The sequence below is a fragment of the Schistocerca americana genome, chromosome 1 (assembly GCF_021461395.2).
Source record: "Schistocerca americana isolate TAMUIC-IGC-003095 chromosome 1, iqSchAmer2.1, whole genome shotgun sequence".
Taxonomy (NCBI): domain Eukaryota; kingdom Metazoa; phylum Arthropoda; class Insecta; order Orthoptera; family Acrididae; genus Schistocerca; species Schistocerca americana.
In genome coordinates, this window is record NC_060119.1 from 219,794,032 (window position 1) to 219,813,306 (window position 19,275).

At 42.0% G+C, this 19,275-nt stretch overlaps 1 protein-coding gene across 1 annotated transcript in view; it reads right to left on the bottom strand.

Moving 5' to 3' along the window:
* Positions 1-19,275, bottom strand: part of LOC124620651 — a 383,337-nt gene that overhangs the window by 321,764 nt on the left and 42,298 nt on the right. The window contains exons 3-4 of the mRNA XM_047147087.1: positions 13,279-13,436; positions 10,968-11,096 (exon numbers count right to left, since the gene is read on the bottom strand). Of these exons, the coding sequence (XP_047003043.1) occupies positions 10,968-11,096; positions 13,279-13,436 (287 nt within the window). The remainder of the gene's footprint in view (positions 1-10,967; positions 11,097-13,278; positions 13,437-19,275) is intronic.

Genomic DNA, 19,275 nt, shown 5'->3' on the forward strand with positions numbered 1-19,275 from the left:
ATGTGGCTTCATTACTGTTTCCTTCCTTTAATCGTGCAGTAACAGATGCATTATGCCACAATGTCCCATTACACAGTTCGCTGTCCATCTCATAGAAAAACGTGTTGATCAGCAAAACGTATCTTTCTCTCCTCGTATTTGCGCAGATGCGTCCCCTGCTCTTTTGAAAACAACAAATGTGTGTGAGAGCTTGAATTCTCGTTTTCACCCCTTGTTTGACTCGTCTTACTCTAAAATTAACATTTTTGTGAGTAATTTGAGAAGAATTTAAACAGGCAATTACAGTTGACTAAATAATATAGGCTCTGATTCTGCATAATAAACTGTCAAAAAACCAAAGAAAGGCAAGTAATGACCAGGTACAAAATTTTGCACTGGTATAGTCGTTAAATGGACGTAATGCACATTTTTAAACCTTTTTTTCCAAAGCTTAAATTTTGTCGTTAGCAGATCCGATAATCTGAGCCTTTGTCTAGTGGGGCAGGAGCTGATACAGAGAGCCTGGGGTACGTTTATACTGCACCTTCGCTGACTGCACTTCGCTGCTCGCCGCTAGTACATCACAGCTGACTCTGCTCACCTGGAGCCTTGTCACGTTACTTTGCAACCTCGCTGCTGGCACATCGCTGCTCACTCATCATGCAGGCATCTCGCTTTTAGCCACGAACCTTTATCCTGCAGTTGTCGACATAGCTAGTTGAGTGGATTACTTGCAGAAGGAAGCAAAGACTACGTATAACGACCGTAATAGTGATCGTTCACGCCAAAAATGTAGTTATTGACAAAGAGAAAGAAGAAGAGGTATGTATGTATCCTTCTTTGAATGTAGACTGTCCAGAATGCAGATACTTTCATCATTTCTAACAGCTGAAAAATATGAAGTTCACTTTTTTCATGACAAATTTTCCACTGTAAGTTTTACTGAGCCAGAAATAGTTAAATATATGAAGAATCCACCCGAATTAGCTTGAAAGGAACTTAAATGTTATCCATCAGTAAGCAGTTGCGATTATGTGCATGCCTCTGGTTCCATAATGCTTAGCATCCAAAAACGTTTTCAATAAGTGCCTGTGTAAAATCATCACTGGAAATTCTCTCTCGTTAATACAAAAGAATTACTTGGAAAATGCTCAGGTGACCCACTTTAGGATATTGCTCAACTCTGTGGTATTCATACCAAATATAAGTATCAGCTGATATTGGACCTATTATACAACGAAGGGCAGCACCAATAGTCATATGCTTATTTGACCCACAGGAGGAGATCATGGAAATGTAGAAAAAGCTCGACTGGTCCCAGCGGAGGTTCGAGTCCTCCCTCGGGCATTTGAACAATTAGAAAAAGCTGACGTTCCACATGTTTGAAGATAGATGGAAATCATGTCGCCAAAGATTACTTACAGAGTTTCAAATACCAGTATTAAGTGAGGAATATAGTGTAGTCCCCTATGTATCACTCTTGCTGGGATCATGAAGACAATAATTAACTTGTTGCACTTTGTAGAGAGACACTTAAGCAGTCATTTGGCAGAGCTCCATACTCTAATGAAACAGGAAAAAATCTTAATATGTGATGCAATGGAAAGCACCCTGTGCTGTGCGCTCACTATGGCTTAAGACGTATGAATGCCAATGTAGGTGTATGGTGCGAGAGAAACTGTGTGTATGAGGGGTAGTTCTCTAAGCAACAGCACTGCTACAGTGCCACTGAAGCAGCCAATCACAGCTCTCGTCTCAGGATGGCCAGCGATGGTCTCTGCTCCAAACACAAACCAACTTGATATCGTCGCCTGGCGAGGAAAGTAACAAGCAGCAAGCAAGACAGCGATGGTGTAGGTTAAATGCGCCGGTAAGGCGTTCCCCAAGGAAGCGTTGTAGGCCCTCTGTTGTTCCTGATATATATTAACGACATGGAAGACAATCTGAGTAGGCGTCTTAGATTGTTTCCAGATGATGCTATCATTTACCGTCTTGTAAAGTCATCAGATGGTCAAAACGACTTGCAAAATGATTTAGATAAGATATCTATATGGTGCGAAAAGTGGCAATTGACCCAGGATAAAGAAAAGTGCAAAGTTATTCACGTGAGTACTAAAAGAAATCAGCTACATTTAGATTACGCGATAAGTCACACAAATCTGAGGGCTGTTAATTCAACTAAATACGTAGGGATTACAATTACAAATAACCTAAATTGGAACGATCACATAGATAATATTGTGGGTAGAGCAAACCAAAGGCAGCGATTCATTGGCAGAACCTTAGAAGGTGCAACAGGTCTACCAAAGAGACTGCTTACACTACGCTTGTCCGTCATATTCTGCAGTACTGCTGTGCGGTGTGGGATTCGCATCAGGTGGGATTGACGGATGACATCGAAAAAGTACAAAGAAGGGCAGCTCGTTTTGTATTACCGCGAAAGAGGGGAGATAGTGTCACAGACATGATACGTGAATTGGAGTGGCAATCATTAAAACAAAGGCGTTTTTCGTTGCGACGGCATCTTCTCATGAAATTTCAATCACTAGTTTTCTCCTCCGATTGCGAAAACTTTCTGTTGGTACCCACCTACATAGGGAGAAATGATCATCACGATAAAATAAGAGAAATCAGGGCTCGCACGGAAAAATTTAAGTGCTCGTTTTTCCCGCGTGCCGTTCGAGAGAGGAACGGTAGAGAGACAGCATGGAGGTGGTTTATTGAACCTTCTGCCAGGCACTTTATTGCGAATAGCAGAGTAATCACGTAGTTGTAGATGTAGAAGGCTATGTTTACGCTGCAGCCTCGCTGCTGGCAGCTTGCTGCTCTTTACTGGCACACCACATTCTGCACTGCTCGCTGGGGGCCTTGTTACGTTACTTTTCAGCCCTGCTATTGGCACATCGTTGCTCGTTGCTTGCGCAGCTTCTCGCTTTCCGGTGAGAATCTACACCCTGGGAATCTACACCTTTCAGCTGTTCACATCGCTAGTTGAATAGATTACTTGCAGTGTGTAAAGCCAAAATTATGTTCTACACAACGTACAACGACAGTAATAATGGTTTGCTCATGTCAAACTATAGTTAGTGACAACGAGAAAGAAGAAGAGGTATGTATGATTGTAGATCGTTCATACTGTATTTATTTTCAACAGTTCTAACAACAGCTCAAATAATATCAAGATCACTTTTTCAGAGAGTTACAAATCTCGTAACAAATTTTCCAGTTTAGACATTACTGAACCAATGTAGTTTAAGATGTGAAGATTCGATCAAAAGTTACTAACGTATTTTTGTTCGGTAGGGATTTGTAGACCTACTTACTCTGAGATAAGTTTTCATTAGTTTTTAGCCATATGTACTTCATGCACTACTCCTGTCACTTGTAGATTTTTGTGCTAATATTCTAATAAAACAAAGAGAAAACGATACATTTCGTAAAACAGAGGAATAAATTTCCAAACTTAATCACATCTAATATTATCCTCCATAGAGTGGTTATGATGCTCAGAGTGCCTCTGGTCGAAAATGGTTCAAATGGCTCTGAACACTATGGGACTTAACTTCTGAGGTCATCAGTCCCCTAGAACATAGAACTACTTAAACCTAACCAACCTAAGGACATCACACACATCCACGCCCGAGGCAGGATTCGAACCTGCGACCGTAGCGGTCGCGCGGTTCCAGACTGAAGCGCCTAGAACCGCTCGGCCACTACGGCCGGCGTGCCTCTGGTCCCAGACAGATTTGTGACCAACAAAAGCTCAAATAAGTGCCTGTTTAAAATCGCCAGTTGTAGTGAGCACAACATTACTGCCTGTGTATGGTGTGTTTTATTGGTAGGATATTGGGAAATCGGAGACAAAATATCTCTCGAAGGACTGCATAGAAGGCTTCAAGTACCAGTGTTAAGTGAGAAACCTAGGAATATACTATAGTTGTCTGTAGCTCTTGCAGTGACTGTGAAGATAAAATTAATCTAATTGCAGTTCACTCAGTGGCATGTAAGAAGACATTTTCCCTTGCACCATACCTTAATATATGGTACAATGGTAAGTGCCCTATGCCATGCACTTAACAGTAGTTTGCAGAATATGGATGTAGATGGAGTGGTAGTGGATGTACGCTAAGTGCGAAACCGCACAACTATGAGCAGTCAAACACGACACTGCTGGAGTGACCTTGAATCAGACAATCACAGCTCAGAACTGGCGGTGATGGTCGCAGCACGAAACACAAACCGGCTGGATATCACCTCCGGACGACAATCGTACTGAGCAGTGGAGCGATCAACGATGGGGCAGCTTCAATGCGTCCGTAAGACTTAGTGGGTTCGTTTCATCTTTTCTGGGCGATGCCAGCGAGCGGTGAGCAGCGAGGTGGCAGCGTAAACGCACCATAAGGCTTCTATAAGTCTTTCAAATTCCTAGTTCTTTAATTTCATTATAAATTCCCAAGATTTAATGCAGATGAAGACTCTCCTGAAGTTTTCCTTGATCACTCGTAGAAGAATTTGAGATGTGAGTGCCTCAGTTTATTTTCACATCTCTAACAGTTTCTGCACAGCGACATCTTGAAACTATAAAAAACTCATTTATTACTTTCGCTAATTGTCTTACTTCAGTTAAGATTCTCGTCTCCGTATCAAGCTAATAAGCTCAATTACCGATGAAGGTTTGCGAATATCGCTAGATGTCGCGTTGTAGAAGAGTTAACACTGAAACTGAAATGTGAAGTTAGTTTTGATAGCAGATTTAGAAAAAAAATCTTTCATTTCTTTTCATCGAAAATTTGAATACTGTTTCTTATTTACCGAACAAATTGCCCAAGAAGTTTCAGCTGTGGACCTTTATGCCAATAATCAGCGTATTTTCGTCTTTGATTTTTGCTTACCCTCTAGTGTCGAAAAACTTCTCTCGTTATTTTCTTAGAGGAAAGAGAAGAGATATGAAGAGTATCTGATAGAATAAATAGCTATTCATGCTATTTTTAACTCCAAATAATGACTGAAAGGGATACTGGTGGTGCCGGCCGGTGTGGCCGATCGGTTCTAGGCGCTTCAGCCTGGAACCGCGCGACCGCTACGGTCCCAGGTTCGAATCCTGACTCGGGCATGGATGTGTGTGATGTCCTTAGGTTAGTTAGGTTTAATTAGTTCTAAGTTCTAGGGGACTGATGACCTCAGATGTTAAGCCCCACAGTGCTCAGAGCCATTTGAACCATTTGGAACCTGGTGGTACTGTTGGTTACGCTGAGTGCCAAGAGAAGGAAGCGAAGCATTACCCATATGTCACTTCTTGAAGACTATTACTTTTTCATCGAATAGTCATAAAACAACTTTGGAAACTGAGTATTATTTAACAGATAAACTTTTGATTTTAGGTACATGGTTAGCGAATAAATGTACGGCTGTTTTCTGGTACGTACGATGTTCGTAAACAAGAGGGTAAGAAAATATAAAGGTGAAAATACGAAAGGTAAAAAGTAACTCCTCTATCAGGTCCAGAGAACCGCGCGCTGCCGACCGGCCGTCTTGCCGCCTTGCCAAGCAGCTGCCCAGTAATACGTGACCTTCATGTACGTGCTGGCCGCTTCTGAACGTAAGCTTAAATATACGTTCGTTCTGAAGAGAAACACTATCCATTGCAGCTCGCTGTAATTCACTTTCTTTCCGTTAAAAATTTTCTCGTCATCGTTCTGACAGGGTATTTAAGATAATAATTTACCTTTTTATATGTTCTGTAATAATAATGTAGTTACAGTCCTCAGCTTAACTTTGCTACACTCCTACAGCACGATTTCCTGATTTCTCGTGGAAAGCGGTCAAGAGAAAATGACAAGTCTGCAAATTTTTTCAGAGTTCAGAGAGTGGCGGAAACGAGAAGTGCTGCTGATTTTAAGAACAGCAATGTCCCTACATTCCGCTTGAGCGACACCAGGTAAATAAAAAGCATTGAATGTTCATTAACGTCTGTTGTATATAATGTGTATTCTAAAATGTCTTTTTCTTTTTGTCGATATCACGTCGCAAGAGCAAGTTACAGCAAGGTGATCTGGTGGTGCTCTACGGACGCAGCAATCATCAGTGTGGGTCACTGTACGATTGGTGCTGGAAGTTTGGGAGGAGACAACAACTAGAGATCATTGTCAAGAAATAGTACGTTGTCTGTTAATAACAATAACAGTCTTGAAAAAGTTTTTCATGTGTAATAATCTATGAACAGCTATCAGTGCTTGATTAAAAAACACATGTCTTCGTTAACTTGCGTCGAGTACCTCTTTAGAGTGTAGTAATACTTCTACAACGACAAGAAAAGAAGTACTTGTTCAGTTTACAGAAAAGTGATTAATATGTCAGATGTCTGTTAGTGAGTCTTCTCAAAAGGAATTTCTTCATTTATCGAATTTATTCTGAACAGGCAATCAACATTCAAAAGCCACTGGTGAGAAAATACTAAATTTCAAAGTATTACAGACCTCAAGCAATATTGTTGGAAACTGACATTACTACCTTAAAAGAAGCGATTTAGTCGTGATAGTAACATTGTAAGCAGTGATAATTACTGTCTTTAAAAGTGAGATCATGTCCGTAAAAATAAGTCTGATAATGATTCAAATTAGAATTAAAACTAGCTTTACGCAAACCATTGGATCTTATAATATTACTCGTACATCAAGTTTGCAAGAAATCATAACATATATGCATGCCTACTGATAACTGATTTAATGTCCAAAGCTGTTATGAAGCCTGTTAACATGGAAGAACTGAGAAGACTAACGAATGCCAGATTCTACAGTGGAACTTAGAAGAAGTTCTAGCGTTGAATCTGTCAGAATTAATATACGGAAATATTACGGAGCAATTCAGTTAAACGGAACCTGTGTATTATCGATTGCTGACGCAACACATCATTGTTTTTAGTGGAATGCTCACAATTTCACGCTTCAACAACAATTTGCATTAATTTTATGATGCATTCGTTTCTCTCCTACGCGGTTTAACGGCCCTACTAGGATTCTGAAGAATTATTGAACCTATTGGTAGTTACTACTTCGTGAGAAGTGAAAACATCTACACTTTGCCTTTCTCGACTTCGAAAAGGCCTTTGCACGAGTGCCACACGAGTTAATTTGGTTCAAATGGCTCTAAGCATTATGGGACTTCACATCTGAGGTCATCAGTCCCCTAGACTTAGAACTACTTAACGCCTTCCACTCCCCCATCGAGTGGCGCTCAACATTGCAAATTTTCTTTTTCGCTCCGATGTCGAGCCTCATTTGACACGATTATTTGTAGCTCTAACATGCTTCATGTCGATTCTGACTGTACTCGGCATCAATGCTAGATAGTGCTGCCATGTATATAAAGAAAGGAAAGGAGGTACTTCCTTTTTGGGTAGTTCAGTTCAATGTGTTTAAGAATTATTTCAATCCTATACAATGTGCAGTACAGAATTGGATGAACCACGCACTAACATTACGCCACACATACAAACTAATAACTCGAGAGTAAAAATAGATATCACTTTAGGGCAAACTCTAAATAGAACTTTGATATGTTAGCTACATTTCAAAACCAATAATGTATGATATAACGTAAACCAAACGTAAACTAGTAGTAACATGAAAATTCCCCATAAGCACATGCAATGGCTTACTTTATTTCGAAGTTGAACCATAAAGATAACGAAATACGAAAAGATTGTCAGTTCATTATCATGCTAAAATATTTGACTATGAGATGTTTAAAGTTTCAGTCTTTTTTAGTGAATAGTTTCCTTAAAATCGGATGAGAAGTGTTTCTGAGAGGCCATCACTTTTGCGCTAGCGAAGTTCCTATTTAAAAATATCACACCAAGAAACGTTGTTACTGTCATGTTTCTGTAAATATATTTGAATGAAAGCGCATTCTTTGTTTTAATATACACCCTAATTCTTGGTCAATGCCTTCATTGTTTCCACAAGGAGATCCGCGCAATTCGCTGTGGTGCGCTGCCGCCCAGAGAGCGGCTATTTAAATAAGAGCGTGCGATGCCGCCTTGTGCCTGCTTTACGGAGTGCAAAGGGTTATACCTAACTAACCTAAGGACATTATACACATCCATGCTCGAGGCAGGGTTCGAACCTGTAACCGTAGTAGCAGCGCGGTTCCGGACTGAAGCGCCTAGAACCGCTCGGCCACAGTTAATTTGGCTTGCTCTGGGAAGGCATGGTGTAACTGAAGAGTTTGTTAGGTGGATCAGAGTGCTCTACCAAAACCCGAAGAGCCGGGTACAGTCAGCTGCCGGACTATCTGAAGACTTCCTTATTTAAGTGGGAGTTCATCAGGAATCTGCCATCTCACCGCTCCTATTTATCACTGTCATGGATACCGTCACACGAAACCTGCAGAAAACCTCACTCTGGACGTTACTGTAGGCTGATGATGTGCTACTGGCCAGTGAAGAGAAGAATGATGTACAACTTCAAGTCCAAGCCTGAAATGACCGCCTCGCCGATGTAGGACTACGGCTCAATGTGTTGAAAACATATTACCTTTCCACATATTTAAATGACTCTGTAACCATCAGAATCAATGGTGTTGACCTCCCAAAAGCAACGACTTTTAAGTAAGTGGGCTCGACAATTGCTGCCGATGGAAATCTCAGTGCAGAAATCTCTAACCGCCTTAGCAGCTCGTGACTCAAATGGCTTTCCATTACGGAAGTACTAAGCGACAAGAAAATTCCAAACAGGCTCAAATAAAAAGTATACCGATCGGTAATCCGTCGAGTTGCACTGTATGGGGCTCAATGCTGGCCTTCAACAAAGGAAGTAGAGGAAAGACGTGCTGTTATGGAGACGAAAATGCTTAGGTGGACATCGGGTTTAACATTGCATGACCACATCACAAATAATGATGTTCGCAGGCTCTATGGTGTTTATACTGCTACAACGATGAAATATAATATTACGACGATGTCAAACCTTATTTTCATGATATAAAGAAGAATTGACGATATTAAAAATGTAATTATAACTTTATTATTTTAATTTTTGTGCTCAGTGAATCAAAGACTTTCTAGTTCACGGAATAAACTACCATTGTTTGTACTGCGAAACTGTATATGATTGTTAAGTGAGAGAGACATTTGGTCGGGGCGGATTTTGTTCTCATACTGGTCGGTAGAGAAAGAAAAGTTTCTTAATCGATGTATGTAATGTGAATGTATAAAGGCTATAAAAAGGAGGGAGAGAGATAATCCTTGCGGACAATCACCATATTGTATAAGAAAAGGTAAATACAAGTTATTCAAAACAAATATCTCTAAAGTGTATCGTCTTGTGATTTCTAAAGACTGAAAATTGCGGTGTTTAATCTAAACCTGTCCTGAATAACAGCGAAGAACATTTATGTCATCATATATTTTCTTGGTTAGACCACGGTTGTGATTCGCATGTTACTTTTTGTTACGCGACGTGTGAGGACTATTTTCATTATACGCGCAAAAGTGCACACAGCTTTAACAGAACCTGCATATTTCGGAAACGATAACTCTTAATCAGTACAATTACGCGAATGCCGTCTAAATCGCAACCGTGATCACAAAAGTGTTTCCTGGACCTGATTTTTATAAATGTGTAGACTTGAAAGCGTACGGCATTGCACCATCGCTGGCTCGCAACAATTGAAAGAAAACGAAACAGGTAGTGAACAACTTTAAATTTTAACGCCGTCAGCGTTACGAAATCAGAACGACGTAAGTTAATTAATTAAATATTAAAAGGAAGAGAATTATTAAATTTTAAAGATTAAATCATAGCAAGAATTTAAAGCATCATCACGTTTCTTTGCATTAGTACTTGAGTATCAGATACCATCATATATATTTAAAAGACAGCGCATAAATAAAATTTCCACCTTTTATAATTATTATTACACCAATTCATGTTGCACCAATAGTAGACAAAATAAGAGAAATCCGCCTACGTTGGTACAGGTATGTACTTGGAGCAGCCGAGACAACAGTGGCAAAGACCAGTTTCAAGCTAAATGTAAATGGCAAACGCTAGGAGGACGAGCAAGGCAGCGATGGCTTGACGCCCAGCATAAAGACCTCATGATCTCAGGCCTTCACCCTCACCAGGCACAAGATCGCAAGAAGTGGCGACAACGAGGCAAAGCAGCGGACCCCACCAGCACGCGGGACAAACGCTAAGGAAGAAGAAGAAGATGATGATTGAACCTATTGATAGTTAATAGGAGCAAAGGTAACAGAAAACTCATAGCATTCGGTGAACGTAAGATACTTAGAATGGTCAAACTACTACTTCAGGAGAGCGTTTCTACGTGTCACTAAAAAGAAGGTGAAACCAGATCTGAGAAGATTTCGCACAACATCAGTTATTCTCATAAATACCCAGAAGCGGAGAGATATAGACTGTGGTGGAGAAGAACCACGGGAGACATAAGTGCATGCTTTATTGAAGACTGTATAGATGAGTACCGCACGTGGGTCGTAATATAAAACGGAAGCCTTCTGCAAACCAAAAGTGTACCGGGTCATCACAGAGGATAGCTTTGTGACAGTTGCGGAGTTCGTGTTTTGAGCAGATGTAAGCTCCTACGAGGCAAGTGTTGTTGAGGAGACGGGACACTGGTTGGATTTGTGGTTTTCTGTGTACAATAATATTGTCAATAGGGTCCAAATCAGTACAAGCGGAGCGAAGAACAATTAACCCAATACAGCTGATGAAAAGGCACATACGATTTGTATTAAGACAGTTAAATGGACGTAGTAGTGGAAGAGATGAATTTGAGTATACCAGTATAGTGTTTTCTTAACCATCCGCGAGATAATTGTGTCAGAGAGGCAAACAGCGTGGATCGCAACGAGAACGATGATATCCCTGAGCAGTGTTCTTTGCAGAAGGAAGGCGTGTTGCGTGCTGCACATTTGTTAAGTACGGACTTGCCAAAGACGTTGGACGTTATCATCCGTTGCTTACCTGCATGGCGCTGAGGACATTTGGGTTCCTGTAGTCCAGGTCTGGCTGCTTCTCGTGGAACTGGTGCAAGTAGTACATATTTCTCGTCGGGCTCCATTTCCAAGCGCTTCCTTCGTCGAACATATTTTTCTGCAACGAAACAAGCAACTCCATTAATGTGAAACATTCTATTAATTTTGAGGGTGAAATTCCTTGCACCCAAGTGGGACAAGTGCCGGTTAAAAAATATGTCACAGATTGCTATTGCAAGTGGGTCTGGGCCCAAATTGGGTTCCTCGCCTTTTCGATGACTGAGTCAGCACGCTTCACAGATTCAGCCATTGATTCTCCCTTCTACCAATCTCCCACTATCTCTCAGACTCTCGACAAAATTTTGAACAATGTCACCGTATCAGAGAACCTCTGAGACAAAAACAAAGGCGTTGTCGCACAAAATCACGTTACAGTGTTTGTTTTCAAATAACTAATATACGAGGGCAGTTCAATAAGTAATGCAACACATTTTTTTTCTGAAACAGGGGTTGTTTTATTCAGCATTGAAATACACCAGGTTATTCCCCAATCTTTTAGCTACACAACACTATTTTTCAACGTAATCTCCATTCAATGCTACGGCCTTACGCCACCTTGAAATGAGGGCCTGTATGCCTGCACGGTACCATTCCACTGGTCGATGTCGGAGCCAACGTCGTACTGCATCAATATTCATCATCCGCGTAGTGCCTCCCACGGATTGCGTCCTTCATTGGGCCAAACATATGGAAATCCGACGGTGCGAGATCGGGGCTGTAGGGTGCATGAGGAAGAATAGTCCACTGAAGTTTTGTGAGCTCCTCTCGGGTGCGAAGACTTGTGTGAGGTCTTGCGTTGTCATGAAGAAGGAGAAGTTCGTTCAGATTTTTGTGCCTACGAACACGCTGAAGTCGTTTCTTCAATTTCTGAAGAGTAGCACAATACACTTCAGAGTTGATCGTTTGACCATGGGGAAGGACATCGAACAGAATAACCCCTTCAGCGTCCCAGAAGACTGTAACCATGACTTTACCGGCTGAGGGTATGGCTTTAAACTTTCTCTTGGTAGGGGAGTGGGTGTGGCGCAACTCTATTGATTGCCGTTTTGTTTCAGGTTCGAAGTGATGAACCCATGTTTCATCGCCTGTAGCAATCTTTGACAAGAAATTGTCACCCTCAGCCACATGACGAGCAAGCAATTCCGCACAGATGGTTCTCCTTTGCTCTTTATGGTGTTCGGTTAGACAACGAGGGACCCAGCGGGAACAAACCTTTGAATATCCCAACTGGTGAACAATTGTGACTACCAACAGAGATGTCAAGTTGAGCACTGAGTTGTTTGATGGTGATCCGTCGATCATCTCGAACGAGTGTGTTCGCACGCTCCGCCATTGCAGGAGTCACAGCTGTGCACGGCCGGCCCGCACGCGGGAGACCAGACAGTCTTGCTTGACCTTGCGGGGATGATGACACACGCTTTGCCCAACGACTCACCGTGCTTTTGTCCACTGCCAGATCACCGTAGACATTCTGCAAGCGCCTATGAATATCTGAGATGCCCTGGTTTTCTGCTAAAAGAAACTCGATCACTGCCCGTTGTTTGCAACGCACATCCGTTACAGACGCCATTTTAACAGCTCTGTACAGCGCTGCCACCTGTCGGAAGTCAATGAAACTATACGAGACGAAGCGGGAATGTTTGAAAATATTCCACAAGAAATTTCCGGTTTTTTCAACCAAAACTGGCAGAGAAAAAAATGTGTTGCATTACTTATTTAACTGCCCTCGTATGCAGTGAACTGAGAAAATGTTTGCTCAAAAGTATTCAGACACGTTAGTGGACATTACTTTGTGGTGTGTCCATCCTGCACCTTTACGATGGTTTGAACTCGGCTGGAGACACTTTCAAGGAGGCGTCTGAACGTCTGTGAAGTAATTTATTGCAAAGCACTTTATTCACATTGGTAAATGGGCTTCCACGGAGTAACATTTCATTCGTCATTGAGACCTAAGGCTCCTATACCTAGCTGCAGGGCTTTCTGCTGATTACTGTCGAGTATGCAGCGGCTTTAGGGGAACCATTCTATACAATAGCAGCCTTAACCCAGTTGCACAAGCACAATTCCATGTTTCTTAACTATAAAACAAATTATTGTTAGAGTAATTCTACGAAAGTAAATATTAATGAAAGTTTCACATTCCTAAAAACGTAAAATTGATGACACAAATTGCACGTTAATTGCTTGTCTTAAGAAAAGTGTGAATCTGAACGTTGTAGGCCAGCTGACATGTAACTCACCCAGTTATTTGGCACCGATCCGTTGTCCTTGCCATCAAGCCACACGTAATAGTCTTTGTAGATTTCGTGGTTCTCGTGTGTTGGATTGCTCGAAGCTACGAACCACTCGTGCTCGTCACTGGTGTGGTTCGGAACGAAGTCTAGAATCACTTTGATACCTGCAAAACACAAAAAGCCATGATATGAAGCACATAAGCAGCAATGACGCGTCCAACGAGACCGCCAGAAATAGATGGTGTTCCTCATTGGCTGTGTTAAACTTCATTTGACGCAAATTCAGTTGGTCAACACTTGGTCGACTCCTGACATTTCAGACTCTCATGGAATGAGATTTAGCTGTGACATACTATCGAAGATCATGTCGGTAAAAACAGACATACTTTTTTGGTACGACAGCCTTCGTAGCATGTGTCACATTTGTCAGTTCTTATTGATTCGTTTGGTTTGAATTTCGGCCAGTTGAAATGTAATCTGAATTAATTATCAGAACACGAATGCTGTAACATATTCCAGTTGTTTTATCCCATGGCTTCAAACTAGTTTGAATGTAGTAAAAGTAAAAATTAAACGAAATTTCAGAACAGGTACAGGATCAAGAGAAGGTATTCTAGTGTTATGTGTGATGCTGGAAAGAAGGCAGTAGACGAAACTGACCAAAGCACAGACCAACATTTCTGGCTCTGGGAGCGGTAAGATTTTTGCCCACACTTCATATCGCAGTTGAGCGAAGTGTATTACATGCATGACATCACAAAGTGGAGTGTGACACGAACAACAGATGGTTCCTCGAGCATACCTTCCTTGAGGAGCTGCATCATCTGAATAATCTTGTAAAATTATTGGGTGCTGTGATTGAAGATGGAGAGATTACCTCGGTCTAGCGTGCCAAAACGTATCTTTTCGTTTAATTATTACTACTAAAGTACACTACTGGCCATTAAAATTGCTACACCAAGAAGAACTGCAGATGATAAAAGCTATCATTTGCATATGACAGCATCTTCTTCCTGTCGGTTAAATTTCGCGTCTGTAGCACATCTTCGTGGTGTAGCAATTTTAATGGCCAGTAGAGTACATTTATAACACATCTGTCTTGGATGTTGCTGCTAACAAAGCACTTGTCAGGGTTGTAGCCTCTTTTCCAGATTTTGCTCGTGAAGGAGTAAGGCAGCTTTGAGTCATGTAGGAGAAAGAAGTTATTCAATTGGATCCATTTTTCTAGCATTTGGCCATTGCCATCAGTTTCGTGGTATCACCAGTTTATGCTGTGGCAGTTGAAGTAACTTAGGATAAACCGTGTCTTTTGGTTTCTGAAGTTGCCTGGCATAATAAGCTTATGTTTTTCAACTAGGGGCTTATATACGGATGTCACTATCAAGGTTCCGCGTTCGATAGTTTAGTTAAGATCTCAGTGCCATTCGCTATTATTTTCCCTGTGGTAGTTAAGGCCAGGTCAGGTCTAATGAAAGCTGCACCATCATTTGTATCTATATGCATCCTATTAATATGGGTCTCATGTGCTGATTCACCTCAGTAGACACAGTATATCCCATTTATGCATTTGCTATAGCTGCGAAGTTGTGACTTGTTTGTTCTTGGTTATTGCCTCGCCATTCAAACTAGCAGTAGTCAGAGATGGCCCTGAGAAGTGCTCTTTATTTGATTTTCTCTGGTGATGGGAGGATTGGCCGGTGCCCTCATGCACTTCGTTTCCAGGGAGTTCCGGCATTTCCTAGTCTCATGGTGGCGTCGAGTGAAAACGCACACTTGGAGGCTCGTTCCGCCCTCTCCACAAGAATGCCAAGAATACTTTTATTACAGTTGGATTTTAATCTTTTTATGTTGTTTCTGATGTCTTTGTCTGATTTTGTTACAGTAGTACAGTATTCTGTGCTTATAATTTTTTATTTAGATATTTAAAATTAGGTTAATGACCGTTATTTCAGAGTTCATTGTTTTCTTTTCTAATCTATGTTGGTAAACATGTTTTTAAGTTTTTCATCTGTTAATTCTCTAGTTAGCTCTGTATTTACATTCCTGTGATCGTGTATTTCTTTTGTGGTGAGAATATACTTAAACTCTATAGTGAGAGCTTTTGTCTGTTGTCTGTCCATTTGCTTCAGAGTCAACATCATTTTTTAAACCAGTTTTTTTGTTTGTTGTCGCTTGGTGTTATGCTTGTAAGAGTGATAATCCTTGAATAGAAATTATGTGTGTCGCAACTGAATGTGAACTAAGTCTCGGCACTTGACACATCACTTCTCTGTGTTACACATATTGGACATAACTGTCTCCATTGGTATTGAAGTAGCTGCATGTGTGAGGGCTCTATGTATGTGTTGTTACATCAAAGCAACACAGAAATTCTTAAAATATCCACCATTTTCACGTCTTCAAGTGATGTTCTCGTTCCTGCACAGGAGTAGCACGTAAGTCTTGAGTCGTCTTGTGTGTTGGATTGGTTGTGGCTGTAGTAGTGCATAGCCCTGAGATACGAACCTGAAGTCCTTGTGATTGGAAGGCGGAGTAAAACTCCCTATACAGTCAGACGAATTTACTTTTAAAACGTAATGAAACACTGATGGAACGAATATCGTCTTATTAAATCTCAATTTAACAGAGGTCGGCCAATCTTCAAAACTTCATAGTCATACATGGAATACACAGCTCATTTTTTCAAATGCAGAGCATATTTCAGTTAAAGAAGGCATCCAACTATAAATGAAAATGCGTTTTTATAAAATACGCTATTCATTTCCCTTAATGTGCATTTATGTGAGAAACCGTCAACGTGATGGCAATGAATGCAAAGGTAAAGAGCAGTTATGTGTAATTGTGATCTTAGTATCAATTTTAGGATCGCGTAACAAATATTGCCAATGGTTAAGCGAAGACCATATCACGAAGCGCTAATGGAAATAGACTCGAAAGAACAGATGCAAAGTGCGTCCTGCAAATCAAGCAGGTAAGTGCGGTCATCAGTTACTGAAACGACTAACTCAGCGAAGTTAAAAAATACCGCAATCCGTGAACTACTCCACGGGAGAGCGTTGTTGGCCAAATCTCACCAAATAAACGTCCCGTGTTCTGTTGCCAGAGCGCCGGCTGTGAGCTGCAGTTAATTGTATAGTGGACCCATCTTCTCATCTGCGGCCCCCGAGGATGGCAGCAGGGCAGTCAATCAAGAAGGCAAAATGCAGAGAGTGTCTGAAAATAAATTCTACCTTCTCACTGAAGTTTTGGAACCGTTCCAAGTTATCCACCAATGACGATAATGGGTCCGAGCGCCATCCAATCTCTAGCCAAGTTTTTCCGAGACTACGAACGCCGCCCCAATGAAATTTCAAGATTTCGATAGAACGCCAGCAAGAGTGAGACTTTTTGTTTATTTTGTCGGTAGGGGCATGGCAGGAACTAACCATATTTCTAGCCACGTTTCGGAGCAACCATTGAGAGGCTGTGTCTTGTGGCTCCCATAGAAATCTTCCAAACAGCGCTTTCTTTCAGTAACGGAGGCATTCCACGTAGGCATTGCTCCTTTGCACGAGGGCTTTCAAGCTGCCTGTGTGCGTGTCACTTCCAGTTGCGTTAACATGGCCAGCCCCGATTGGGGTGATGGGGGGTTTGGGGGTGGGGTGGGGGCGAGTGCACTGTTGAAGGCTACATCAATCCTGACCACTTAAAGCTACACATTTATGGCTGTGACAAAGGTCCCTCCGCTGTCTCTCTGCTTCGGCTGCGGTGCTGAATAAACTGAAAAATACAGCTTCTCAGAAATCGAAGAAGACAGCTAGCTTCACCATGGCCAACATGTGGAATTACATGCGCATTTACAAATACAGATACGAATTCATATGTTAATGGGGCTGAGGGGTACTATTAGAGCCTAAAAATACGAATAAAATAGGTAGAGTGGCGCTACATGAAAAGTTAAACCACCTTACACTCTCTACTTGCTGTGAGGCTGTTGTGGAACTACTAACAAACTTAGCTAAGGCTCGCATCTACTAAATAAATATTCCTAAAGTTTGTGTGGGATGCCATGGTTTTTGAATTGTCACTTTATTCAGGTAAAGATGAAAACTTATTACACAAACTGTGTGGTGACAAATGCACACCTATAACAGTCATAGCGATGGCTGTTCGTCCATATTATACACAGGTAAAACTCTTGCACATAAACATACATTGTAGAAACTGTTCTAGATGTTTCACTAATCAAATTGGACATCTGAAGCTCTACAGCTATCTGCTTTATTCACAGGGTTGCGATTTTGTACATACACTGAAACCCATTCGACAGTACTATTCGCCACATCTTAAGAAATGGCTGACTATATTGTGCGACCCCCCGACAAAGACTGACTGGGAGCGCGTTAATCACCCCACGGGGAGGTCATTCGCGATGACACTTGAACTCATTGACCTCTGTCCGCCACCGTAGCTGAGTGAACTGTGCGCCGGCTTGCGATGCCGGGGGCTCGGGTTTCATTCCCGGTCCCGGTGGAGGTTCGTGTCCTCTCATAAGATTTCACGCACATTTGAACATTTGAACATTCCCGGTTGGGATAAAGATTTCCTTCACTCAGAGACTGGGTGTTTGTGTCGCCTTCATCATCATCATTTCATCATCATCGAGGTGTAAGACGCCGAAATGGCGTTACCTCAAAAGACTTGCAGCAGGCGATCAGGTTTACCCGCCGGGACGCTCTCGCCAAACGACATTTCATTTCATTGACCTCTGTCCCGTTATTCAATTGTTCTTTACAATGAACAATAAAAATCAAATCTCGACTGTATGGAGATAATTTTTAACGAAACTGGAATTATACACTACTGGCCATTAAAATTGCTACACCACGAAGATGACGTGCTACAGACACGAAATTCAACCGACAGGAAGAAGATGATGTGATATGCAAATGATTAGCTTTTCAGAGCATTCACACAAGGTTGACGCCGGTGGCAACACCTACAACGTGCTGACATGAGGAAAATTTCCAATCGATTTCTCATACACAAACAGCAGCTGACCGGCGTTGCCTGGTGAAACGTTGTTGTGATGCCTCGTGTAAGGAGGAGGAATGCGTAGTATCACGTTTCCGACTTTGATGAAGGTCGGATTGTAGCCTATCACGATTGCGGTTTATCGCATCGCGACATTGCGGCTCGCGTTGGTCGAGATCCAATGACTGTTGGCAGAATATGGAATCGGTGGGTTCAGGAGGGTAATACGGAACGCCGTGCTGGATCCCAACGGCCTCGTATCACTAGCAGTCGAGATGACAGGCGTCTTATCCGCATCGCTGCAACGGATGGTGCAGCCACGTCTCGATCCCTGAGTCAACAGATGGGGACGTTTGCAAGACAACAACCATCTGCATGAACAGTTCGACGACGTTTTCAGCAGCAAGGACTATCAGCTCGGAGACCATGGCTGCGGTTACCCTTGACGCTGCATCACAGACAGGAGCGCCTGCGATGGTGTACTGAACGACGAACCTGGGTGCACGAATGGCAAAACGTCATTTTTTCGGATGAATCCAGGTTCTGTTTACAGCATCATGATGGTCGCATCCGTGTTTGGCGACATCGCGGTGAACGTACATTGGAAGCGTGTATTCGTCATCGCCATACTGCCGTATCACCCCTCGTGATGGTATGGGGTGCCATTGGTTACACGTCTCGGTCACCTCTTGTTCGTATTGACGGCACTTTGAACATTGGACGTTACATTTCAGATGCGTTACGGCCCGTGGCTCTACCCTTCATTCGATCCCTGCGAAACCCTACATTCCAGCAGGATAATGCATGACCGCATGTTGCAGGTCTTGTACGGGCCTTTCTGGATACAGGAAATGTTCGACTGCTGCCCTGGCCAGCACATTCTTCAGATCTCTCAGCAATTGAAAACGTTTGGTCAATGTTGGCCGAGCAACTGGCTCGTCACAATACACCAGTCACTACTCTTGATGAACAAGCTCTGTTTGACTCAAT